Below are 21121 nucleotides of genomic sequence, written 5' to 3'. Positions count from 1 at the left end.
GCCCAGGAGCAGCTCACTCCCAGCCACTGCCGGGCTGGTTCAGGTGTGCTCGGTCCTCCCCAGCTCTCAGGGGCAGGCTGTGGCCACTGGCCAGCCTTGGCCAGCCTTAGTTGTCAGGGACACCTCCTTGAGAAATGTTGTGTCTCCTTCCAGAGCCTCCAGGGCTGATGGATGGATGAACCCACAGACACACACCCCAGCTCAAGGACTATTACCCAGAGTTTAGCCAGACTGTTCTGCGAACCACCTGAAGTAGAACTCACTCTCCCTCTGGTGTGCTGTCCAAGGCTGCTCAGGGAAGGAGGGAGGAGTTTCAGGCTCCCACCGAAGCCCCTGCCTCCGAGCCCTGGTGGGCCAACTCTGGGTACACAGGTACTGGGGCCCCACTGTGGAGCCCAAACAGTGAACGCAGTGCCCCTCGCTTTGAAGGAGTCACTGTCATTTCCATGGCCTTTGTAGGTCTAGGTTACCCCCTTCCAGAGGGAGCCTCATTCAGAAAGGAGCCCCAGGTGTGAGGGAGCACTGGTCAGCTCTGGGCTAGATTGGGTGCATTTCTGTCGGGGCTGGAAAGCCAACACCAGGATCTGATAATTCCCCAGGAGGGGAGAGGAGAGGGCTCTGGGCCAGAATGCTCCCTCCCATCCCCGCCCCTGTGGGTGCTGCCAAAGAGGCCCTGTGGGGTGCAGAAGAGTAGTCCCCAACTGGGAAGTGGGCTCAGATGCTTCTGACCAGAGGCTCTGTCCTCCGGTGCCTTTACTCAGACTGCGGCACCCCCAGGGTCTCCCATAGCGAGCCAATTCAAGGCCACCCATGGGCCTCTGTGTTCTGGAAGCCAAGACCCCTACCTGATGCCGGAGGCATTTTCAGTGGGGACAATAAAGGAGGAGATCCTGGACCAATGGTCTGGAGCATTCTTGAGCCGCCCCCTCCCAGTCTGGGCCACGCCCTGAGGCAGGTGGGAGGATAATGCCTGTTCTGTTGTGCGCTGTCACCACTGTCCCGCTGACTTAAGAGGAGGGCCATGGCATGGCTCCAGCTCCAGCCTCAGCCTCTCCTGATGGCTCTCTCCCTCCTCGCACAGCCCCTGCTACCTTCCATCGCCAGCCAGCCAGCCAGCCTTGTCTCCTCCCTGGGCTCAAACAGGTCAAGGTGAGCAGTTTCCTGTTTTCCTCCCACCTGCCCTATTTAACCCAAGAAGCAGCAGCCAATCACTGTGACCCAGGGGAGACCTGTGGCAGCAGAGCTCTAAGAATAATCGGGAAAGTAGGGTGGGGCAAAAGGGGCCCCGGGCCATTCAAACACAGGGTATCAGCCAGAACCTTACCTGGCTAGGTTCTAAGCCACAACCCCCACCACCACCAAATGTGGGGACAGTCCGGCAGGGAGGGACCTTTTATCTCTGGCAAAGTCACACCGGTCTCAGGGAGTATTCATACCCACACACATCCCTCAGCCTCCATGCCCCCAACATCTCCATGTTGGGAAATGTCCACTGGCCCCTCATCCCCAAAGAGGTCCGGGCCTGATGCTTGGCCAGCCCCACAATCCCCAGCAGTTCCTTGGGGCTACAGGACACCTGAAGCAGAAGGCCAGCCACAGAGCCCTGGGACAGATCTCCCAGCTTAGTCTGGCCATGGACTCTGCGTACGAGATGGGCCACATTCGGAAGCTGCAGGCACAGCATGTGCGGATGCAGGAGAAGACTTTCACCAACTGGATCAACAACATCTTCCAACACGGCCGAGTGAGTGCAGCTGGGTGTGCCCCGCAGCCCGCCTCTACCATCCTGCCAGCTCCCTGGCCAGTGGACTTGGGAGGATGGCTAGGAGGTCATCTAGCTGAGGCTTCTCGAGGCCCCACACACTGCACAGCTGAGGCCAATGCTCCTTCCTCGAGGCAGCTGCTCTGGCCTGCGCCTCCCAGGGCCTGGGATAGGGCAGACCGGTGAGGCTGGGCTGACCCTGTGCCTTCCTCCGCCCCCTCCCAGGTGGGCCTCAAGATCCAGAACCTGTACACAGAGCTGGCGGATGGCACCCACCTACTGCGGCTACTGGAGCTCATCTCGGGGGAGGCCCTGCCACCCCCCAGCCGGGGCCGCATGCGTGTGCACTTCCTGGAGAACAACAGCCGGGCACTGGCCTTCCTCAGGGCCAAGGTGGGCACTGGGGGAAGGGCTTCTGGGCATGGTGCCGGGCGGGCAGCAGGGTTGGGCTGGACCTCTTAGATCATCTCTCCTGGGCTGGCCACAGGGCAGAGCAGAGGCTCTGGAGCCTGGATCCAGGAGAAGCAGCTGGGATACAGAAGGCCAGGAAGCAAAGCCCTTCCTGGCCACAGTACTCCCAGCTTAGAGAGCACCCAACCGGCCAGAGCAGGAACAGCCATCGTCCCTAGTGGGTGGGACTAAAATATGCCACCGACTATAAAGTGAAAATCACAGAATTCTAAGCTGAAAGATTTAAGGCACTCTTAACCTTCTCTTTTTATAAACAAAGAAATTTTATCAGACAAGTCCCAGGGTCAGCTGCCTAGCAGAGCATGGGTGTGGAGCCACGGGAGGCTGGCCAAGGGTAGGACACAGGGGAAGAACCCCAGACACTGAACCAGGCAGTGGAGGGGAGAGGTTCAGGGACGGTCTGAAGACCTTGGAGAAGCTGGACTGGATGGCAGGGAGAGGCCTCGGCAAACAGAAGAAACCCTGAAAGGCCAAAGAAAGAGTCACTAAAGGGGAACCAAGAGTTCCAGAGACACAGCAGGACATTGATGGCCAGTGTCAGAGGGCTACGCAGGGGTTATTTATGCTGAAAAGCAGGAATTAGGAAGCCCAAGGGCTCTCAACCTCAGACACTAAAGCTGAGAGGTGGCTGTCTGGGAGGCTGTGAAGTCACTAAAATGGAACTAGCTGCGCTGAGACTGAGTATGTCACTTATGTTCTGGATTGGAACACAGTCAGCTCCCCGGGAGCCTGGCATACTGGAGGGAGGCCAGGGAGGTAAGAAGCCAGAGCAAGGGACTTGAGCGCACAGAAGAGCAGAAAGCTTCCAGCCACAGGATACCAGGCCTTACTTGGCCCCAGGGGCAATGGCCTGTGAGCCAAGCACCTCCCCTTGGGGAACTTGGGAAAGGTGCAAGCCCGTGGCCCTTGTCAGGGGCCCTGAACTCCCCTCAAGCTTAGATACACAGCATGTTACTTATATGTAGCCTGTAAAAGTGACAGCCTTGTCTCTACTGTACATCGAGGCAGCCGTTGTGAAGCAAAAACAAAGGAGTTGCCCCAACGCACAGTTAAGAAGTAGCAGAATGTGGGATACACTCATTTCTGGAAAATGTCATGTGCTGGATGCTTTATGCCAGGCTCTGGGGACTTCAGTTAGCAAAGCCGAGACCCGACCACAGAGGCCTATAGTTTCAAGGAAGACAATTGAGTTAAACCCAGATCAGTGGTGTGCTGATATATGTTAACAACCAGCTCTATGAAGGAAAATAAAAGCCCTGGTTTGTAGCATTCACTGATTTCTATAGCCTTGATACCTCCACCCTGGCTGATTTCAAGCTACCAACATGATGCCACTAACACAAAGTTGTGAATATCAACCCTCATGAGCTAGTATGAGCAGACCAATACCCCACCAACCAGACACTCAAACTCCAAGCTCAGGTGTGCCAGGACAAGAGGGCAGAGCATGGGCAGGTCCTTTAGAGACCAGGCAGATACAAGAAAGCATACCCACAGAAGCCACCCAGGACACAGCTCCTCCCACCAGGTTACTTGTGGTTACTCTGCATCTTCTCCAGTGCATGGGCTTCATGCTGAACCCAGCCACCTGTGCCCACAGGTGCCAATCCCTCTCATTGGACCAGAGAACATCGTAGACGGAGACCAGACGCTCATCCTGGGACTCATCTGGGTCATCATCCTGCGTTTCCAGATTTCCCACATCTCCCTGGACCGGGTATCTCAGCCCCCACTGCCAAGTTACCCAGCCCACCCCTGGCTTCACCTCTGGCCACTAGAGACAGAGCAGTTCCACCCAGCTGGTATCCCCACAGCAGAACCTTGGCACCCACACAATTTTTATTCACTCTTTAACCACAGGCAAAGAACTGAGAATGTCAGAATGACTATATTGTGCTGAAGAGAGAACTAGATTCATGGGCTTCAAAGCTGATCTGGGACAGGTCATTGATTGACTAGTGAGGGGCAGAATAAAGGAAAGTAGTGACAAGAGGAACAGGCAGGAGTGGGAGGGGATTGAAACCAGGTATAGATGGTCACTGCCCAGCCTGAAGAAACAGTGCCAGCTGTGCCCTCAGGCAGCTGCATGTGGCATCAAGGTGGTAGACAGGTGGCTCGCACATCAGAGGTGGGCTCCCTGTCAGAAGTTCCTGGGTCAACTGAGACCATCCCCAATCAACCAGGGGACACTGGGCAGCTTCCTAATCTCTCTTATGGCACCTCGTGTCATCCTTAGGATGTAAATCCCAATACTGTCTACCTCACAGGGCGGTGAGGGGTGGAGAGCCATTTGTATGGGCCCGATGCGTGGCTGGCAGAAAGCCCACACTGACCAGGACTGGGTTTGATGAAGACTAGCCTCGATACCATGTGGCCCAGGGTCAGTTAGCACAATGGTCAGCCCATCAGAAAGGCTACTACTGCTGTTGTCACCAGTTTTGGCTCTGAGGTGACAGCTTTCAGATGCCCTGCTTCTTTGGAAGGATGATCAGCCCTCATGAGGGCAGAAGGGCTAGAGAGGATCATGCCGTGCCCATCCTGCTTCTCCCATGGCCTGTAAGCTCTGCTGTCACTTCCATCTGAATGGTAACCCTCTGCGCTGCCCTTCCAGGAGGAGTTTGGGGCCAGCGCGGCCCTGCTTTCTGCCAAGGAAGCTCTGCTGGTCTGGTGCCAGCGGAAGACAGCCTGCTATGCCAACGTCAACATCACCGACTTCTCCCACAGCTGGAGTGACGGGCTCGGCTTCGGTGCCCTCATCCATGCCCACAGGTCTGTGTAAGGCAGAGGGGCAGAGGCCTCCAAGAAGAAGGCTGAGGCAACTGTTCCTGGGCTCAGGTCTTCAACTTGCCCATTCTCTCACATCCTTCCGGCCCCTGCACCCTGAAAACAGAAGTAGAGAAGGCTGCCAGCCAAGGCCCTGGTCTGTGGGGGTAACCCCTTCCCCTCTTTTGTAGAAAATTTCATGGAACTGACCAAGTTTGCCTTTGACCGCTGCCTTTCTCTACTTTTCACATCCCGGATCCTATTCTCAGTTCTCTCCCTGGCAAGTGCCTGCCCTTTGGGAGCGCTCCCTACCCAAGAACCTGGCCCCTGAGCCAAAGTAACCCTTCCCTCTCTGTCAGAGCCCTATTCCTTCAGCCAGGCTCTCAGGTAACCGGAAGGGGGAAACTAATGCACAGCAAGGTATGAATGACTAACAGGAGCTTGTTTGCCTTTTTAACAAGTCCACTTAAATCCAAGCAGTAAACTATTCTGGTGAAAAGCCCTTCCTGCTCTCTGTCCAGGCCAGACCTGCTTGACTACAGCTCCCTGCGACCGGACCGCCCACTGCACAACCTCAACACTGCTTTCCACGTGGCTGAGCAGGAGCTGGGCATTGCTCAGCTGCTGGACCCCGAGGACATAGCAGCCCTGCAGCCTGATGAGCGCTCCATCATGACCTACATCTCCCTCTACTACCACCACTTCTCCCGCCTGCACCAGGAGCAGACTGTCCAGAGGAGACTCGCTAAGGTTAGTGACAAAGAGAAGGTGGCATCAAGGAGACGTGAGAGTGAGCATGAGCTCCGGAGTCAGACACACCTGGGTTTGAAGCCTGGCTCTCCCGCTTCCTCGCTGTGTGGCCTTAGCCATGTCACCTAACTTTACTTTGCTCCATCTGCAAAATGGAGATGCTAATGCCTGCGTGATGGAAGGCTGCAATGAGTGTTCAGGGAGCATGAGCAAAGTGCCCAGCACAGTACCTGACACACAGGGAAAGTCAGCTGAGCAACTCCCTCCCCCTCAAACACTCCCCCTGCTCTTAGGCTTTTAAGCTCCTAATGGGATTAAAAGGCTCAGAGAGCTGGACTCTGCAAGGACAAGCACAGAAGCAGCTCTGCTGGGCTGAGTCCATGTTTTTGGGGGGCTCTCTTACTCTCTGGGCACGATGGCAGAGGCTGAGGCCTGGGAGGGCTGTTCTCAAGGTTAGTGTCTCAGTTAAGCATGAGGGAGATAATCCAGGTCAAAGGCTCTGATCTGCTTTAGGGGTATGGGGACTTCAGGGAAGGAAAAGAAGGCTCAGAAAGAGGATAGCACTCCCCAACCCCTCCCGCCCAGAGGTAAGGCCAAATGGGGTAAAATAAGATTGAAGAATGCAGGATGGGAGCCCCACACTCCTGGGTCTGAGTGTGCAATGCAGGCAGATCCACTTCTCTGGGGGCTGGGACAACCCCGCTTCAGTGCATCCTCAGCTGAGGGAAGGAGCTGCTGCCTACCCAGGCAACCCTGCAGGCACGCAGAGTCCAAAGGGGAGTGCCTCCATTCCAGGGCCTGCCCTGAAGTGCCGCCCTGACCCCTTCCCATGCCTTCCTCCAGATCCTGCTTCAGCTCCAGGAGACAGAGGAACTGCAGGCCCAGTACGAGAAGCTGGTGGCCGACATGCTATGCTGGATTGCAAAGAAGCAGGTACAGCTGGAGGCCCAGGACTTCCCAGACTCCCTGCCTTCCATGCGCCAGCTACTGGTGGCCTTTGCCTCCTTCCGCACCAAGGAGAAGCCACAGAGGCTGCAGCAGCGAGGGGCCGCAGAGGCCCTGCTCTTCCGGCTACAGACAGCACTCCGAGCCCAGAACCGCAGGCCCTTCCTGCCTCGCCAGGGCCTGGGCCCTGCAGAGCTGTCTCAGCGCTGGGCAGGCCTGGAACGGGCAGAGGCCTCACGGAGCAAGGCCCTGCAGCAGAGACTCCTACAGCTAGAGCGGCTGGAAACCCTGGCCCGGCGCTTCCAGCGTAAGGCAGCCCTCCGGGAGAGCTTTCTGACAGACGCAGAGAAGGTGCTGGACCAGTCCACAGCCCTGCCCAGCAGCCTGGTCACAGTGGAGGTGGCAGCCCAGAGGTTGGGCATGCTGGAGGCCAGCATCCTGCCCCAGGAGGGGCGCTTCCAGGCCCTGGCTGAGATTGCGGACATCCTCCAGCAGGAGCAGTACCACAGCTGGGCAGATGTGGCTTGCAGGTAAGCCCCAAGCACGTGAACCACCCTCAAAGCAGGCTCAGACCTTCCTACCATACCCCTGTTTTTACACATACCCATTCCTGGCCACAGAGGAGAGGAGTGGATCCAGGGCTCCCTTTTAAAAGATCTAGCTCCTGCTGATGCCTGAAATTCCACCATATGCAACTCATCCCTTTGGTAAAAAGCACTGTCCTCTCTAGGTAGTCTCTTATTAATTCATTCACTAAACAAGCATTTATTGAGTGTCTACTATATCTCAAGCACTATTCTAGGTGCTAGAGATTTAGCAGCGAAGAGGACACGCAAAAATCCCTCCTTTCATGGAGCATACACACTACTAAAAAAAACAGACAAATAAGAAACATAGGTAGTAAGTGAGATGGCAATAAAAGTAATAAAAAGCAGGAAAGGGGAACAGGGAGCAGGGAGGGAGCTAGATCGGATGGCCAGAGGCAGTTCACTTGTGAGCAAAGACCAGAAAGAAGCAAGGGCCAGCCTTACAGACTTAGGGACATACTATACTAGGCAGAGGGAACAGTGCAGGGTCCCACAGTGGGTGTGTGCCTGGCATGTTTGAAAAACAGCATGGAGGCCAGTGCTGGCCAAAGTGAACGAGTGAGAGTCGCGGTCAAAGAGGTACAGGGACGAAGGGTGGGGCAGATATCATGCTGGGCTCTGCAGGGTACAGTAAGGATTTGTTTTTTTTCTCAGAAAAAAATGGGAAATCACGGAAGGGCTTGAGCAGGGGAAGGACACAACCTAATTTTTGTTTTACAATGATCATTCTGGATGCCACGTCAGGAACAGACTGAAGGGGCAAAGGCAAAAGCAGAGAGAGCAGTTAGGAAGCTAGTGTAATAATCCTGGCCAGAGCAGCAGTGGGGGTGAATAGAAATGGTGGAATTCTGGACATATTTTGAATCCAAGAGGATCTGCAGACAGATCAGATGTGGGGTATGAGAATGAGTCATCGAGATTTTAGTTCGGGCACCTGGAAGGATGGCACTGCTATCACCTAAGATGGGGATTGGATATAACACTTGGGGGGTCATGAAGGCCTGGTCCTTCCATACCCTCCTAGCTTCTCGTCCTGGGTCTGAGAGGCAGGGATGCACTGCTCCTACTGCCCAAGACTGGGATGCTCACAGACCTCATCCGGGAGGCTCAGGCTGCTCCAGGGCAATCAAGTCACCAGACCAGCTGGGGGTCCCAAAGCAGCTTCCCCTACCCCAGGCAGTGGAGACCACCCTTGTTCTCATGTCCTCCAGGCAGTTGGAGATCACACGGCGCTGGGAACGGCTCCTTCAGCGTCTCCGAGAGCAGAGGAAGTGGATGGCAGGCGTGCAGGCTGTGCTAAGCCTGCTGCAGGAAGTGGAGACTGCCTCCGACCAGCTCAAGGAGCTACAGGTGGGCCATGGACCAGCGGACCCTTGGGGAACACAGCAGGTCTGGCACTCATGGGGACCCAGCATCCTGGGACTGCAATGACCACTTGTCCCTGGCCAGGTGCCGGCCAGCTCCACGGCCTGTGGGCAACAGCTGGCAGAGGTAGTAGAGCTGCTGCACGGGCATGACCTGCTGGAGGCCCAGGTCTCAGGCCATGGAGCCCATGTGAGCCATCTTGCCTACCAGACCATGGCACTGGACTCCTCCCTGGGCACTAGTGTGGAGATGCTACAGGCCAAGGTCCAGGCGCTGGCCCAGCTCCACCAGAGCCTCGTGTCTCTCGTCAAGGCCAGGTAAAAGCTTGCCCCAACACCTCTACCTTCTCCAGAACTTTTCTGTAACACAAGTTACCTCCTGCCCAGGTTAAAATACTACCAGTATGGCAACTTCCTCATCCCCAAGGCCTCTATCTCCCCTGTTGAGTCATCCAGGGAAAAGTAAACTCCTGTCTACTTAAGGGGGAGTGTCTGAGCCTACTGGGGAACTCCGCTCCCAGCCCTTCAGTGGTCCTTGCTGTCCCTCAGGAGGGCTTCGCTGGAGCAGACCCTGCAGCGGGCTGAGTTCCTGCACAACTGTGAGGAGGAGGAATCCTGGTTGAGGGATCGCATGCGGATGGTGGAGGATGTGACTCTGGGCGGGGATCTTGACCAGATTGCTGCCATCCTGCAGAAACATAAGGTGCCTGCTCCCGTGTGCCCTGCCCATCCCCACCTCCCTGCTGCCCCAACTTTACCCTCAGCCAGCTCACCGCTCTGTGCTCCGCCAGGCCCTGGAGGGTGAGCTGCGCAGCCACCAGGTTGTGTGCGCTGATATCGAGACGAGGGGACGAGACCTAGGCGCACGCGGGCCCCTGACCGGACCAGATCCCCGGGAGTGTGCAGAAGCGGTGCAGGACCTGTGGCAGCAGCTCCGGGCCCAGGTGGCGAGACAGAGTGCGTGGCTGCAGGCAGCCCTGCTCGTCCAGAAGGTATCCGGGTGGTAGGCAGTGGGCCGCGGGGCAGAGTGTTCGGGGTCCGGCGCCCACCCCTCCCTTCTGTCCGCAGTACTTCGCGGACGCAGCAGACGCGGCCGCATGGCTACTGGAGCAGCAGTCAGCTCTGGAGAGCACGTCCTGCGGACCAGACCAGGCCAGCGCCGAGGCCCTGCTGCTGGGCCACCTGCGACTGGAGCCCACCCTGTGGGCCTTCGGGGCTGAGCTGCAGCAGTTGGACCAGCAGGCACGGGCTGCCGCAGCGAGGGCATCGCTCACGGTGTGTGTTGGTGGGGGCGGGGTTGGGAAGGAAAAGAGACCCATAGCCCAGGCTTCCAACACCAAATGCGCTGCGCCCTGTCCCCCATGGCCACACAGAGGGTAGAAATGGGAGGTCATTTGTGGCCGCTGACCCTGGAATTGTGGCCTTCCTCTGGGCTCGCGTGTGCCCTACCACCTCAAGAGTATCTCCCCTGCTGCCCCCGCCCAAAGTTAAGGACTACTGTCCGCTCATGCCTATGGACATCATCCTAGTGTAGTGGCTCTGCTCACTTTGCCCACCGGTTTCCAGGCAATAATCGGGTTCCTTCAGCAATGCCCCCTTTCCTTTCAGCCTTAAGAGTTTGGCACTCTCATCTGATTTGACTCTTGTAGGTTTGGGGTGGCCTAATCACTTCACCAGATGCTTTCTGAAAACTCCCTCAGTTCTCTGAGCCCTTAGTTTTTAAAACACACATGCATGGTGGGCAGGTTGGGCCAGCCTCACTAGGGTGCCCATCAGCCACATCATGGAGCAGGAACCCCAGGTACTACCACTAGCCCAGACCTGCCAAGCCTTCTACTGCTCAGCGGGACCGCCTCTAGTTACACTGTCCTGTGTCCTCTCGGCACAGGTAGTGTCTGCCCTGAGCTCTCCAAGGGAAGGTCGAAGGAACCTGGGGACCTGGCGTGAGGTTTCTTGCCACTCTGGCCCCTGGGGTGTCCAGAAGATGGCCCTCCCAGCTAAGCCTGATGCTGACTTTGACCCCAACACCATACTCCAGACACAGGACCGCTTGAGCCAGGATTATGAGGGCCTGCGGGCCCTGGCAGAGGTAACACTCCTTGTTCAAGGAATGTTCGTGAAGCACCTACTCTGTGCTAGGCCCTGAGTTGTGAGCTCAGGGACAGGGCTGGGACTGTGTGCTGCCCGCCCTCAAGGAGCTGACATCATGGCAGAGAAGGTATGATACAAGTCATTCGATGGATGCAGGTGTGATGGGAGCATATGAGAGGGGAATTCAGGTCAGGCTGGAGTCAGGGAAGGCATCTCAGAGGGAAGGACTTTCGGGCTGAGGTCAAACAACAAGAAGCTGAGAGCTGAAGGTAAAGCCAGAGGGAAGGCAGGGGAGATGACAGGGAGACAGTATTCTAGGCAGCACTCATGAAAAGGCAGGAACAAGACCCAGTGGAGGCGTGAAGGCCAAGGTGCCTGGGACACAGAGGAGAGCTGGGGAGTGGCAAATGGCTAAGGGAGAAAAGAAGAGCCTGGAGAAGAGGTAGGCCTGGCCAGCTCTCAAGGTAGAAGTGTGGATTGTACCTAAGAGCTGAAGGCTTGAGCAGGACAAGATCACAAGAGCACACTGCCAGGGCCCTTTACTCACTAAGGTATTGCCAGCACCCATCCCCTCCCCGCCCTGCCACCCACTGGACCCCTGACAGAGGGCCTAGGGCCCAGCAGTGGGGTGGGGACCCCTCTGGCCTTGACCCTGAGCTCTGCTGGCAGGGGAGGAGTGAAGGGGATGTCCTCTGTTTTAAGCACCCAATAGGGCATTGACCCTTACCCCAGCCTCTGGGCTGGCTTCTCCCCAGCACCGCAGAGCTCAATTGGAGGACACGGTGGCTCTGTTTGGTTTCTACGGCTCATGTGAAGAGCTCAAGTCCTGGCTGGAGAACCAGACAGCGCTGCTCAGAACGCTGCAGCCCCAGGCTGACAACTTGGATGTCATGCAGCTCAAATTTGAGGTACAGTCCCCTTGGAGCCAAGGGGAGATTTTAGTTGCTTGGCCCTGCTGCTTCCTTATTTATGTCCTCCCTCCTCACCTTGTTCTTGCCTCCTCATCATTCATTCCTGTGCTTCAGTTCTCCATGTTAGCTATAGTCCTGCCTGGGAGGAGGGAGAGGAGGAGCTGGCCTTGAATTATTTGTATTGAGGTATAATGGACATACAACAGGTATACGAAGTAATGATTCGATATTTGTATACATTGTGAAATGATACCACAAGAAGTCTAGTTAACATCTGTCACCATATATAGTTACAGAAGTTTTTTCTTGTGATGAGTATTTTTAAATTTGATCTCTTAGCTACTTTCAAATATGCAATGCAGTATTCACTATGCTGTATATTACAACTCCATGACTTATTTATTTTATAACTGGAAGTTTGTACCTTTTGACTCCCTTCGCCAAGTTTGACTACTCTCCCCCTACTGCCTTTAGCAACCACTAATCTGTTCTCTGTATCTATAAGCTTGTTGCTGTTTTTTTAAATCTCACATATAGGTGAGATTGGATGGTATTTACCTTTCTCTGTCTGGCTTATTCCACTTAGCATAATGCCCTCAAGGTCCATCCATGTTGTCCCAAGTGGCAAAATTTTATTCTTTTTTATGGCTGAATAATATTCCATTGTGTGTGTGTTTGTGTGTATCACATTTTCTTTATCTATTCATCCACTTGTGTCAATGGGCACTTAAGTCGTTCCAAAACTTGGCTGTTATAAATAATGCTACAAGGAACATGGGGTTGCATATATCTTCTCAAGTTAGTGTTTTCATTTTCTGCAGATAAATACCCAGAAGTAGAATTGCTGAATCATGTGGTAGTTCTATCTTTAATTTTTTGAGGAATACCTATACTGTTCTCCATAGTGGCTGCACCAATTTAAATTCCCACCGACAGCGCACAAGGGTTCCCTTTACTCTACATCCTTGCCAACACTTATTTCTTATCTTTTTAATAAAAACCATTCTGACAGGTGTGAGGTATTATCTCATTATGGTTTCAGTTTGCATTTCCCTGGCGACGAATGATGTTGAGCACCTTTTCATGTACCTGTTGTCCATCCATGTATCTTCTTTGAAGAATGTCTCTTCAGATCCTCTTCCCATTTTTTTAAATCAAATAGTGTTTGGGTTTTTTTTTTTTTCTATTAATTCATATGGATTCTCTATATATTTCAGATGTACCCTTATCAGATATATAATTTGCAAATATTTTCTGCCATTCAGTAGGTTGCCTTTTCATTTTGTTACTGGTTTTCTTCACTGTGCAAAAGCTTTTTAGTTTGATGTAGTCTCCCTTGGGATTTTTTGGGTTTTTTTTTTTTTGTTTTACTTTTATTGGCCTTGCTTTTGGTGTCAAATACAAAAAAAAAAAAAAATTGCCAAGACCAGTGTCAAGGACATTAACACCTATGTTTTTTTCTAGGAGTTTTATGGTTTCAAGTCTTACCTTCAAGTCTTTAATCCATTTTGAGTTAATCTTTGTGTATGGTGTAAGATAGTGTTCCAGTTTCATTCTTTACATATGGCTATCCAGTTTTCCCAGCACCATTTAGTAAAGAGTCTGTTCATTCTGGATTGGATGTTCTTGGTTCTTTTGTAATAAAATTAATTGACCATATAGGTGTGGGTTTATTTTTGGTCTCTCTATTCTTTCCGTTCCACTGATCTGTGTGTCTGATTACTATTGTTTTGTAATATACTTTAGTTTGAAATCAGGGAGCATGATGCCTTCAGGTTTGTTCTTTGTCAAGATTGCTTTTGTTATTTAGGCTCTTTTGTGGTTCCATACAAATTACAGGATTGTTTGTTCTGTTTCTGTGAAAAATACCATTGGAAATTTGATAGAAATTGCACTGAATCTAGATTGCTTTGGGTAGTATGAACATTTTAACAATATTAATTCTTCTAATCCACGAGCATGGAATATCTTTCCATTTATCTGTGTCTTCTTCAATTTTTTTCATCAATGTCTTATAGTTTTCAGTGTACAGGACTTTCACTCTTTGGTTAAATTTATTCTTAGGTATTTTATTCTTTTTGATGCATTTATAAATGGGATTGTTTTCTTAATTTCCCTTTCTGATAGTTATTAGTGTATAAAAATGCAACAGATTTATGTATATCAGTTTTGTTCTCTACAACTTTACTGAATTTATTCCAACGGTTTTTGGTGAAATCTTTAGGGTTCTCTATATATCATGTCATCTGCAGGTAGTTATGATTTTACTTCTTCCTTTTCAATTTGGATACTTGGCCCTGAATTTTTAAAAGTCCTTTTAAAGATGCAGACCCTTGTTCTTCCAGAAGGATGCAGCTGGAACACCTCTGTAGCAGAGCATGTCCAAGGTCATTCATAATCTTGAGGGGAGTGTGGAAAGAGAATAAGCCCACTCAAAGCCTGGGTCCTCCTTTCCCTAGAACTTTCTCACTGCCCTGGCTGTGGGAAAGGACCACTGGGCTGAGGTCAGCAGCTCTACTGAGCAACTGAAGCAGAGATGTCCTGGAGACTCCCCCAAAATTCAGCAATGGCATGAGGAACTGGGCCAAAGGTGAGAATGAGGAGGGAGTACAGGGCAATAGGGGTAAGCTGGATGCAATGCCCGCTCACCTGCCTTCCAAAATACCAGGAAGAAGAACTAGACATGTCAGAGACAAGGAGGGGAGGGCATGGGGCCTGCCAGCCTGGCAGCTTCTGTAATTTGAGCTTCTTGCCAAGGCCCTAGGATGGACAGGGAGGTGTCCCTGTGATGGAGACATCCGGCTCCTTCTACCCAGGTGGAGGCAGCTGGAGGCCCTGAAGAAAGAGAAGGAAATGCAGCTGGCACACACCATGGACGTGTATAGTTTTATGCAGGAGTGTGGACCCACACAGGTCCAGCTGCAAGATATGATACTTCAGCTGGAAGCCCTGGAACCTGGGCACTCAGAGCACAGCCACCATATCCTGCAACTGGCCCAGCAGAAGATAGTAGCACTGGAGAGGTCCATCCACTACCTGCAAAGAGTGGCCATAAAGTATGACCTGAGTTGGGCATGGTAATGGTGCTCTGGGAGGGAGGGAAGGCCAGAGCAGGAGTACAGAATGAGAAAGGGGCCAAAGGTTGGGGTGGGTAAGGATGGGTGGGATGTGCCTCCTGAAGGACAGGGGAAAAGGTGGGGGGAGAGCATGAGGAAATGCTCACGGGGCCACATGCACGAGGTGCCCCTAAGTTGACAATGAGGTGGGAGTTCAGAGTAGTCACACATTCCCTGGGGAATAATAGGCCTGCTTACAGGCCCCAGGAGAGGACACTGACTAGATTCTGATTCCATCTCCCAGAGTCAAGGAGTCAGGCCCCACAGAGAGCCAGTCCCTACAAGAACAGGTGGAGATGCTTCAGGGGCTGCTGGAGAGTGTACAGAAGCAAGTGGCCCAGCAGGCCCAGGCCCAGGCCCAGAGGCGAGCTCGGCAGAGCTTCCTGCAGGAGAGCCGGCGGCTGCTGCTGTGGGTGGAGGGTGTCCAGGCTCAGCTGCACAACAAGGAGAAGGTGGTGGACGTGACTTCAGCACAGCGGCTGCTGGAGGAACACCGAGACCTGCTGGAGGAGATTCACCTGCTGCAGGAGAGGTCAGGACAGGAGAACAGACAGGGCGCACTTCGGGCTGGCCAAGGCCTATGGGGACAGGCCACCAGAAAGGGAGAGGCAGGAAACAGTGCATCACCCAAGGGTTGGCCCAGGCTGGTGTTCAGCATGATACTTGAGGCAGGTTTTCGAGGAGGGAAGGTGTAACCAAGGACTGGTCTGGCATCCTGCACACTTCAGGAAAGGACCGAGGACAGAAGCTGAGCAGCCTAGGAAGTTCTAGTCAGTCCAGGCCTTGGCCACACCCATGCAGGTGAGCCTGATGGACTGATTTCAGTCAGGGTAGCCCAGCCTTTCAGCTATTCCGGGTAACACAGACCCCGCTCGCCCCTGGAGGCAAATGGCCCAGAACCTCGATGGACTAAGATACCTACCTCCTCAGTATGGCAATGACTCTCCTGCATAATTCATGGTTTGGGCCCGACAGGCAGGCAGAGTCACTGAGTGCAGTCTGCAGGCCATGCCTGCACAAGGGAGCCTGACAGGTTGCCCAGCAAGCACTGAGTCCATCCCAACCCCTTGTTCACCAGACTATCAGGTTCAGGGCTACAAAAGCTCAGAGAAGTGGAGCCTTTTTCTAAGTCACACAAAGCTGTTACCCGTTCCCAAGTCATGTACTTGTGGCCTGCACCCAACTGAGAGGGGCGCCTTGTCTAATTCCTTGGGCTTGCAGTAGCCCTGCAGTCAGGCATGTGTGTGGTTTGAGTGATTTTTCTGTGTTGTGCTGCCTCAGCCCATCTACTTGCCTGGGCATTGGCCATCAGCATGGCCAGCTAGAGCAAGGGTATAACTTGGTAGGGAGTATAAGAACTATTGAGTCCTAAGCACTGTGCTGAGTCTGTGATGTTCAGTGTCTCACTAGTAGGCCAAGGCACAGCTGTCCCACAGGTCAAGTGAACCACTGGGACTAACCAGCCTCAGACACCCTTCAGCTACCCTCACATCAGAGCTCTGAGATAAATGACCATGGAGGCAAGATGGGAGGAAGGTTGGTGAGAGGTGGGACAGGCTTTGACCCTCTGCCTGTCATCCTGGCCAGGCTGCAGCAGCTAAAGGCTCAGGGTGAGCCCGTGGCAGCCTTGGACACCACAGACTCCCAAGAGGTGATCAGTGCTCTGAGGCTCCTGAGCCAGCAAGGCCAGGGGTTGAAGGCTGCCTGGGAGCAGAGACAGCAGCAGCTGCAGGAGGGGCTGCAGCTGCAGAAGTTTGGCCAAGAAGTGGATGGTTTCACAGCCGCCTGTGCCAGGCATGAGGCCTTTCTACAGCTGGACAGCCTTGGGGTATGGATCCAGGGATGTCCAGCTAGGTGCTGCCTCCCCATCACTGGAGGGAGCTTACAAGCCAGGCTGGGCGGGAGACCCCTGGGCTGGTGGTGGGAGAGATGGTGCCGACCCCCATTGTTCCAGGCATGACCCCAGGTCTCTGCACCCCCAGGAGGATGTGGAAGAGGCCCAGAGCCTGCTGCAGCAGCACCAGGAGTTTGGGCGGCTCCTCAGCATCCTGGGCCCTCGGGCAGAGGCTCTGCAGGCACGTGGCAAGAAACTGGCTCAGAGCCAACACCCTGCTGCACACAAGTGAGCCTGGGCCTGTCAGGCCAGTACCTGCCACTGTTTCTCAGACTGCACAGCCTCTTGCCCTGATGCTGGGAGAGTGGGTGGAGAGTAGTGGAGGACGGGAAGGGGTACCCCGGGCTGCCTGGGCTGATCTTTGGGGTAGGTCTCAATATTATAGAGCCCTCTCTACACCCTCCCCCTCCTCCACCTTCCCTCCAGGGTCAGAGAGAAGCTGCAGAGTGTTCAGGAGCAGTGGACCAGGGTCCAGGAGAGGTGCGAGCAGAGGAGGAGGCAGCTGCTGGCTTCCCTCCAGCTCCAGGTGAGGGGCCTGCCGAGGTGCATGAGGCCTACCCTAGAGGATGCCTAAGAGTCCGCTGCTGCACTAACAACTGTGCACCATGCAGAGCACTTTACACTTTACAGAGCACTTTCCCACACATTATGTCATTGACCCTCACAGCTTCCCTCATGGGACAGGCATTATGGCTCTGATTTTTCCAGATAAGGAAAACCGAGGCTGAAGCCACACTGCTGGGAGACAGGGCTGGGCCCAAAGTCTTGAATAACGCCCTCCCTCATCAGGTTATTCCCCTTCCCCATTGCTTCTGGCCACACTCCAGGCTCTTCCATGGGTACCGGCTGCAGACTTCGGCTCTGTCAGATATTTGTTCTACCGCCCTTAGGGGCTCAGAGCTGGACCAGACTATGGCCCTCCCAGAGCTTAAGCCTGTTTGGAGAGAGATGGCCATATGTGATCTTATGTGGGCTGCAATGGTTTTGGCTGACCAAGCACTCCTGCAAGAACAGGGTGCCTTGCGGTCCAGGCCTTTACTCCCCCAGCCTCCTCCTACTGCTTTCCCTGAAACATTTCCCTCACAATCATGATTTCCTGTCCCCACTTGGGAGTAGAAACCCAAGGCCCTGCCTCTCTTGCACCCTAGGATTGGTTCTGGTCCTGCTCTTCCCACAAGGGTCCCTTAGACCGCTCTCCTAGAGGTCCTCACACTAGCCTGTATCCCTGGTCTCTAAGACCCACTCTCTCCTGGTTCTTGGGCAGGAATGGAAGCAGGACGTGATGGAGCTGATGCTATGGATGAAGGAGAAGGGGCTGGTGGTAGTGGATGAGCCCTCCCAGGAGCCCAGCAATATCCTGCAGAAACTCAAGAGGCATGAAGCCGCCGAGCGTGAGCTGCTGGCCACCCATGGGCACGTGGAGGGCCTGCAGCAGGTGGGGGCACTGGACAGAGGGTGCAGGGCCTACTCGTCTTCAAGTTCCCTGCCCAGCTGCACAGGATGTTTTCATGGAATGCACTCATTGAAGGAAGAATTGATTTCATTTACCATGCAATTAGGATGCTACCCCCCACCCCCCCAGCTTCCTACTTCACTCAGCAGGGCAGCCCCTGGTCTGGGCACCCAAACCAGCCCCAAAACCTCCTGTCTTGCCTTTCCTTCAGTTTTCCAGATCAGCTCCAGAGCCTGTTTCCTCCACCTGAACAAAGACCTTCCCCACCACTGGCCAGATGCCTTCTCCCCCTGAGCTACTTGTGGGCATCTGAGGAAAACTCTCCCATCTCTGCCCACAGATTAGGGCCATATGAACTGCACAAGCCCTTGCAGCCTGTGAAATGCACCTTATAACCAGGCACACCCACCTCTGCCACCAGGGTCTAGCCTGCTGAAACTGCACATGGTACTAGCAGCTCAACAAGACTCCCTGGGCTTTTGTGTCCACCTGCAGGTTGGCAGAGAACTGTTGAGCAGCAGGCCCTGTGTCCAGGAGGATGTGCGGGCCAGGCTTCAGGGCCTGAGTAGCCAGTGGGAAGAGTTGAACTACAAGATGGCAGAGCATAGGGAGCAGCTCCAGCAGGCAAGGCAGCGGGACCAGCTCCTGGTGCTGCTACAGGTCAGATGAAGAGAGGGGAAGAGCACAGGACAGAGATCAAAGCTGGGCTGGGAACAGGCAGGGAGAGGAAGGGAGAGGAGGAAGCTGGATGTTCTGCTGACTCTAGAGAGACTCTAAGATGTCCTGTAGCCTTTGGAGGCCTCTGGCCTATGTCAAGTTGAGCCTGGTTTTGCCCACCAGCAGACAAATACGAGATTTTCTCTTGTGTACCAGTATATGATTAATACAACTTGAGTTCCCCAGAGAGAAAAAAATGTGAGGAAACATGGGTGCTCATGAGGTTCTGGGGGAACCTCATGGTTTTGGCACTGCTGGTGAGGGGGTGGAAATGGTGGGGACATAGTTTACAGTGGGTCCCAGGTGAATATGGTGTGCTACAAGCACTGAGTCCTAGAGCCCAAGAAGGGCCAGCCTGTATGTGGAGAACCCAAGGCAGCACCATTGTCCCTCCCCAGGATGCTAAGGAGAAGATGGAGCAGCTGGAGGGGGCCCTGCAGGGAACAGAAGCAGGGCAGGACCTGTGCTCCAGCCGGAGGCTGCAGAAACAGCACCGCCAGCTGGAGAGCCAGAGCCAGGCATTGACCACCAAAATGGCCGCCCTAGTCGCCCAGGCCCACCGGGTGGTCAATCCCCAGCCCATCATGGAGGAGACCCAAAAGCTTCTCCAGAGGTACTCGCCTGCTCGTTCCATCTTCACCCCACCATGTGTCACCCTCCCATGTGAACATAAGGGCAGTTTTACCCCGTGAGCCCAGCAAAGTGGCACCTCCAGCACTGAGGTGGTCCAAACCTCTTTTCCTTTTGGGCAGTCATTCCCGGGCTAGGAGGGTCAGAGACCCCAACTAAGGCATCCTAGGCACCCCACAATGTAAAGTCAGGCAGGCCATTTGGGCAGGAGGTTGGGCCATGGGCCCTCTCTAGCTGCCTCCTACCATCAAATTTCCACTGTACCCCACCTCGTTCCTCACAGGTCCCTGGCTGGGCCAAGGAAAGGACTGAAGGTTTGTCCTCACCTGTCCCCAACCTCTTTCATCTCTTCCGCCTCCACTTAGGTTGGAGTCCCTGCAGGGATGTCTGGCCACCCGGCGTCTGCAGCTGCAGGCCTCGGTTGAGCTGTACCAGTTCTACCACTTGAGCACCATGGAGCTCACGTGGATAGCTGAGCACATGCCCAGTGCAAGCTCTGCCAGCTCCACCACATGCTTGGATGATGCCCTGAGCCTTTGCCACAAGCACAAGGTAATGGCCCCCTTTTCCTCCCAGGACCCCAATGCCCTATTCCCAGGCCTTGGAAGCTCTCTGCTGCTACTCAGGGTGGCCTCCTTTCCAAGTCTCTGCCCCCAGCTATTCTCTGCCTGGGAGCTGTTCCACATTTGGGGCCCAGAGCCACATCCATAGCTCTGTTCTGGGCACCCTGTGGCTAAAGGAATCTGGGGACAACAGCCCCTTGTGCTATTCCATGGCAGGCGCTCCAGGCAGAGGTGAAAGCCCACCAGGGACAGGTGCAGCAGGTGCTGGGTTCTGGACAGAGCCTAGCAGCCTCAGGGCACCCCCAAGCCTCGCATATCATGGAGCAGTGCCAGGAACTGGAAGGCCGCTGGGCAGAGCTGCAGCAGGCGTGTGAGGAGCGGGCTGAGTGTCTGCAGCAGGCCATCACCCTCCAGCAGGTAGGAAGGATGTAGAGAGCACAGGTCAAGCGAAGTGGCCAAAGTAGGCAGTCTCCATAAGTGAGGTCTGCGGGACCTGGGACTCTCTGGGAGGTGGATCAGTGGTGAGAACTCTGAGCCAGGACTTGGCTGGTCCCTATATGGACACAGAAGCCTCTTTGTGCTGGCCACTGGAGGGCCTAGCATGATGTCCCCAAGCATTGATGGAGGGTCCCATCTGAGTTCACTGAGGGAGTCGACACTATCCTTGGCAGTATTTTCTGGATGCGTCAGAGCTGGAGAGCTGGGCAGAGGAAAAGTGGCCACTGATGAGCAGTCAGGACTATGGTGAAGATGAGGCAGGCACCACCAGGCTCATTAAGAAACACCAGGTACCATGTCCTGAGCATCCTCCACACAGTCTGGACTTGGGCAATAACGGGCCATCAGAGAAACTTCTATCACACGCCCAAAGGGCACTTCCTACTTCTCGGAGGCATAGAGCCCTGCTCTTTCTTCCAGAAGACACAGCCGGCCCCTTCCCCACCACCCACCCAAATCCCACAGGGTCCCTGCTCATGTCCAGTGCCCCACTTCTTCAGAAGCAACCCCTTCAAAGGACCCCATCCCCCTCTTTAGTCTCTGTCCCAATCTATCCCCGTGGCCTTGGGACTTCTCTGCCTTCTCTTCTTGCTTCCTTTCCTCCCC

The 21121-nt window shown here is 54.3% G+C and overlaps 1 protein-coding gene across 1 annotated transcript in view; it reads left to right on the top strand.

Moving 5' to 3' along the window:
- The first annotated feature begins 618 nt into the window (after positions 1–618).
- SPTBN5 (spectrin beta, non-erythrocytic 5) overlaps positions 619–21121 on the top strand; it is a 45178-nt gene continuing 24675 nt past the window's right edge. Inside the window, exons 1-26 of the mRNA XM_036238240.1 lie at positions 619–1149; positions 1556–1744; positions 1988–2155; positions 3834–3950; positions 4845–5002; positions 5518–5746; positions 6590–7221; positions 8490–8628; positions 8728–8960; positions 9192–9345; positions 9434–9634; positions 9711–9917; positions 10531–10731; positions 11489–11641; positions 14104–14234; positions 14461–14700; positions 15005–15292; positions 16348–16588; positions 16743–16882; positions 17081–17180; positions 17919–18089; positions 18603–18767; positions 19223–19437; positions 19820–20006; positions 20234–20434; positions 20689–20805. Of these exons, the coding sequence (XP_036094133.1) occupies positions 1027–1149; positions 1556–1744; positions 1988–2155; positions 3834–3950; positions 4845–5002; positions 5518–5746; positions 6590–7221; positions 8490–8628; positions 8728–8960; positions 9192–9345; positions 9434–9634; positions 9711–9917; positions 10531–10731; positions 11489–11641; positions 14104–14234; positions 14461–14700; positions 15005–15292; positions 16348–16588; positions 16743–16882; positions 17081–17180; positions 17919–18089; positions 18603–18767; positions 19223–19437; positions 19820–20006; positions 20234–20434; positions 20689–20805 (5100 nt within the window). The 5' untranslated portion in view covers positions 619–1026. The remainder of the gene's footprint in view (positions 1150–1555; positions 1745–1987; positions 2156–3833; positions 3951–4844; positions 5003–5517; positions 5747–6589; positions 7222–8489; positions 8629–8727; positions 8961–9191; positions 9346–9433; positions 9635–9710; positions 9918–10530; positions 10732–11488; positions 11642–14103; positions 14235–14460; positions 14701–15004; positions 15293–16347; positions 16589–16742; positions 16883–17080; positions 17181–17918; positions 18090–18602; positions 18768–19222; positions 19438–19819; positions 20007–20233; positions 20435–20688; positions 20806–21121) is intronic.

The sequence above is a fragment of the Rousettus aegyptiacus genome, unplaced genomic scaffold, assembly GCF_014176215.1.
Source record: "Rousettus aegyptiacus isolate mRouAeg1 unplaced genomic scaffold, mRouAeg1.p scaffold_m13_p_3, whole genome shotgun sequence".
In the NCBI taxonomy this organism is placed as follows: Eukaryota; Metazoa; Chordata; class Mammalia; order Chiroptera; family Pteropodidae; genus Rousettus; species Rousettus aegyptiacus.
Note: the sequence above shows the minus strand (reverse complement) of the source record. Positions and strands in the feature narration are given on the sequence as shown.